General features: G+C 47.8%; 1 protein-coding gene across 1 annotated transcript in view; it reads right to left on the bottom strand.

Annotated features, from left to right (window-relative positions):
- Nucleotides 1-876: 876 nt before the first annotated feature.
- The window catches only part of NEDD9 (neural precursor cell expressed, developmentally down-regulated 9), a 58,508-nt gene continuing 54,336 nt past the window's right edge, over nucleotides 877-5,048 (bottom strand). The window contains exons 5-7 of the mRNA XM_033154561.1: nucleotides 4,102-5,048; nucleotides 2,292-2,381; nucleotides 877-1,859 (exon numbers count right to left, since the gene is read on the bottom strand). The exon at nucleotides 4,102-5,048 is cut by the window's right edge and continues 271 nt beyond it. Of these exons, the coding sequence (XP_033010452.1) occupies nucleotides 1,350-1,859; nucleotides 2,292-2,381; nucleotides 4,102-5,048 (1,547 nt within the window). The 3' untranslated portion in view covers nucleotides 877-1,349. The remainder of the gene's footprint in view (nucleotides 1,860-2,291; nucleotides 2,382-4,101) is intronic.

The following is a 5,048-nucleotide window of genomic DNA, read 5'->3' on the forward strand; positions in this document are numbered from 1 at the left end:
CAATTTAGTGCAAGGTTATACAGCTGAAAAACTTATCTCCATGTATCAGAGGCATCCAGAACAAGTACCCCCAAGGTTACATAAGAACCACAGCAATTTAGCAACTATTATCAGTTTGCAAATGCAAGTGAATGACAGACGCATAAAACTTGTCCAGTTTTGAGGAACTACAGATTTACCATTAAACAGAGGTACAACACAAGAGAGTCTTGTCTCTGAGGACATGATGTTTTCACCACCACCCATCCTGTATTGCTAATTGGTTGTTTCTTATAAGAGAAACAATTCATACCACTCACAAGACAGCAATTAAGGCTGCCGTCCTGTGCATGCTCATTTCAAAGAATGAGGCCAATGGCCCATCTAGTCCAGCATCCTTTTGTCAGGTCAACAAGATGCCTATGAGAAACCAGCAAACAGGACTTGAGCACAACTGCATCCTCCCCTTCTGCGGTTTGCAGTACAGTGGTACCTCGGGTTACAAACACTTCGGGATACAGACTCCGCTAACCCGGAAGTAGTACCTCGGGTTAAGAACTTTACCTCAGGATGAGAACAGAGATTGTGCAGCGGCAGCAGCAGAAGGCCCCATTAGCTAAAGTGGTACCTCAGGTTAAGAACGGACCTCCGGAACGAATTAAGTTCGTAACCAGAGGTACCACTGTATCTTGTATTCAGAGGCACACTCCCTCTGACAGTGGAGCCACAATGTAGTCAATCATGGATAGTAACCACAGATTGCCTTATCCTCTGTGAATTAGTCTAATCTTATTTTAATGCCATTCCAAGTTGTGGCCATCACTACCTCTTGTGGGAGTGAATTTCATAGCTTGGCAAAGAGAAAGGAGTTTTGCTTCCAAAGAAATGTGCAGGACGTCAGTGTTAAGAGGGCATCGTTTATTTAGTAGCAACCTATGCCAAGACATAATTAGGCTACAATAAAATACAATATACACTATAGCCCCCAAGAGGCAAAAATAGTATCCGGTTCATGGATATCCTGAAAAACCCAGGCCACATATACACCATAAAACTGACGGATGCTTTTGTTAAGGTGCTTTACTTAATGAACTTTATGGAATGTTGCAACATATACATACATGCAGAGTATCACTTTATATTTATATATGTATACTGTATTTAAAATGATAAAAGAAACAGGCTGAGATTGCCGACCCTTTATAATTTCTAATCCATAAAATGAATTTAAAATATTTAGTATAAAACTTCTAGGAAAAAAATAAAATAAAATGATCAAGTTTCATTTTTGTACACAATATAGAAAACCTTTCCAGTTCTTTTTTTTTTAAGGCGTTATTCTGCATTGGATTCTGTCCGTTTTGTGTGCCTCAGTAAGATGCCATATGTACCAAAGAGCGTTTGAACGACTGCGCATAATGGGAGAGCTCTGTCACCCGGTCCACCATGTCTTGCAAGGATGCTGTGCTGGGATAATTCAGGGCAGCCACCTTGGTGGACATGACGATGCTTTTAAGCAATTCGCAAAGCTGGTTGCTGGAGTTCATTATACTGTTGCGTATTTCCTGAGTGGTCAACTGCCTAGTGAGGGTGTCCCCAATGAACACCAGCTTGTGAGCACTTAAGATGACGAACTTGCTATGCGCAACGAAGATCCTCGGTGGCTGCGCAGCACTAATGCAGCTGAAGAAGGCATCGATGGCGTTTAAAAGGGAGATGAAGTGAGTCTCACACTGGTCCGCATAAAACAATAGCAGCTGCCTTTCCTGAGAGGCCACTGGGCTGTTCACAGGGTGAAGGCCTTGAGGCGGCTTCCATTTCGAGATGTCATTTTCCACGGGCTTCGTGATTTCTTGCTCCAGCCACTGGAACTGATTCAGCTAAAAAGCAAACAGCAGAGTCAATGCCACGTTATTTCAAAGTGCCATTCCCTCTAATAGCAAGCTCTTTAAGTGCCAGCAGGATTGAGGACAAAATAAGGTAACAGGAAAACAAGAGTAGCAGCAAGCTTGGGCAAATCCGGAGGTGTGCACAAGCACATTTTTTTAAAAAAACAACAACAACATTTTGTGCTTTGTCTATTAAGCCTGTGGGAAGAGATGCCATGCTTTTAATGTGCTTTCAGGGGCTTAGTACATTTTGCATGCTTAATAAAATAATAAAGAAGTGTGTGTTCTAAAAAGAGGACAGCTTCTCCTGCCCCCTGCCAGCTGGCCACGTGGTTTAAAGAGACAGTCCCATAAATTCTTCATTCAGGGGCATTTTGTGAGTTTCCCTCTTTTGCTGTTTTTGGTGCTTCCACAAACTCTTACCTGGTGATGCTCCAGCTGCATCTTGCTCTGCTTGATGATATTTTCCTTCTCTAGAAGCTCTTTCTGTTGCCTTTCAAACTCTTCCTTCCCCTGATTGGGTAACATTTAAGAAACAAAACAAAGAAAGCCATGTCACGCATGTGCATCTCTTGAGATGACAACCAGCCAGGAGCGTATCTGTTGGACAGCAGGCATTGCGTTATGTTCTTGCTCCAGTTGTTATTATCGAGGAGAAGGAAGGGATACAAGAACAGAGAGAGCTCACCATGTGAAATGATCCCAATAAGAGCGACGGCACTCTTCCCCCCATGCGATTCCTACCAACTGGCATTCAGAGGCAGAACACAGCCACTGTGACTAGTAGCCATTGGTAGGAGATGGGGCAAACAGCCTACTACTGAGACATCATACCCTGGGGTGAGCTGCTGTCCAGAAAATGGGTGCCAGTGTGAGGGATTTCCACCTTCCCCTGCAGCTCTTGAAGCCAGAATCAGAAGAGGCCCGAAGAGGGAGGAGCAAAGACTAGCATAGTGATGGAGTCTCAGATTGCTTGGAAAGGACCCGGGGGGGGGGGGAGAGAGACTTAGACAACGGTGGGGAGGTGGGGAACTTCAGGCTCCACAACTGCCTCGTAGGGGCAAGATCTACTGCAGGGGTCGGCAACCTAAGGCCCATGGGCCACAAGCGGTCCATGGGGGTCATTTAACCAGACCACAAGCCACCCCAGAACCGAGCCATCCGCTTGGCGAGTCCCTGTGCGCTGCACTAAATCGGTGCAGCGTGGCACGGGGACTCCCTTCCGCGGCACCAGAAATCATGGCTGCGCAGACACCGGAAATCAGAGACGCACGCACAATCCAGCCCATGGAGGGATCTCTGCTGGAGTGAACCTGCCCAGCTACGGTAAACCTTGCCAACCCCTGATCTACCGGGACAAGCTGCTGTGCTCACTGGGCCTGGCCTTCTGGGCCGACCGTGTTTCCTTGAATTAAGAATTAACTTAACTGATGCCATGTGACTCATTGCTCTCCTGCTCCTGATCTATGATGATGGCCACTAAACAGTCTCAGCCCAGTATAACTGAAGGAGCATCTCCACCCCTGTTGTTCAGCCCGGACACTGAAGTCCAGCGCCGAGGAAACCAGGCAGAGGGCCTTCTTGGTAGTGGCACCCGCCCTGTGGAACGCCCTCCCATCAGATGACAAGGAAATAAACAACTATCTGACTTTTAGAAAACATCTGAAGGCAGCCCTGTTTAGGGAAGTTTTTAATGTTTGATGTTTTATCATATTTTTTAATATTCTGTTGGGAGCCGCCCAGAGTGGCTGAGGAAACCCAGCCAGGTGGACAGGGTATGTATGTATGTATGTATGTATGTATGTATAAATAAATAAATTATTATTATTATTATTATTATTATTATTATTATTATTATTATTATTGATGGGTTTAAAGGGATATAGTTCAAAGGAACATCCATGTTTCATGGCAGTATAGCTCTGAACAGCAGTTCCTTGGAGACAAAGGACAGAGGTGGGCTGTTGCCTTCCTGCCCTGCTTGTCAGCCACTTCCCGAAAGCATTTGGCTGGTCCCTACTGAAAGCAGGATGCTGAGCACAGGAACCTGCTGTCAGACCACTGTACACTGCCTGGCAGCAGCCCACCAGGATCTCTCTCAGGCAGGGGTCTCTCCTAACCCTACCAGGAGATGCTGGAACCTGGGACCTTTGGCATGCAAAACAGGTGCTCTTCCACTGAGCTACGGCCCTTCCCCAAACCTGGCTGATTAATCCAGTGAAGCAGGACTCACCTGCAAGTGCACATAGTCGTAGTCATCCATCCAGCTCTTCTCCGAGCCATCGCTGCTGCTGCTGCACTGGCAATGCTGGTCTTTGGAAAGGAGTGGTGACAAAGAAGCACAATGGGCCCGGCTCTTCTCTCCAGGGTGCAGCGTCTGGGCCTGAGGGCTGTCATACACGTAATCTGCAATCTCCGACGCGTTCTTCAAATAAGAGCCACTTGGCCCTTGCTTGAAGAGCACCTCGGCATTGAGGCTGATGCTGGTGGTGAGCTGCTTAGCATCGTCCGGGATCGTCCTCGCCACCATCACAAAGCGGTCCAGATCGTCGCATTTGTTCTGGACCTTGTTGACAGCCAGGACGTTCAAGGACCAGCTGCAGCTGCTGAGGTCGTGGCTAGTCTGGGTTAAAATCTGGTGCGAATCTTCCAGCCTCTGCAGCTCCCTCCTCATCTTGTTGTAGAGGCTGAGCTCAGAGAGGAAGGACGCGTTGGCTGCAGCTCCTTTGGCAAAATGAAGGTAATCGACCAGGGACTGCTCCACCTTCTCGACGGCCGCGTGGATCTTGTTGATGTGCTTCTCCATGTACTCGTAAGACCGCCAGTCGGAGTTGACGAAGGCCATCAAGCTGGAGACGGTGGTCTCTACCGTGCTCTGGTGCCTGTAGAGTCTCTCTATGGCTGCGTCAGGATCCAGCGCTAATCTCTTGTCCTTCTCTGGGGTGGCTGAAAAGGACGATTCTTTGGACGTTGTGGAAGATGTGGACATGTTGCTCCTGGTGCTCCCTGTACTAGAAAAGGACAGCCTGTTCATCCCATCCGTCACGTCCTGCAGCCTTTTAGTGTCCTGTGTCACCTGCGGAGGCACATCGTACACACCCTCTTTGGCTTCACCATCCCCAAATCCCAAGAGCTGTCCGGGGAACGGGACTCCTCTGGGGGTGTCATAGACGTCCATCT

This window comes from Lacerta agilis, chromosome 7 (genome assembly GCF_009819535.1).
Source record: "Lacerta agilis isolate rLacAgi1 chromosome 7, rLacAgi1.pri, whole genome shotgun sequence".
Lineage (NCBI taxonomy): Eukaryota > Metazoa > Chordata > Lepidosauria > Squamata > Lacertidae > Lacerta > Lacerta agilis.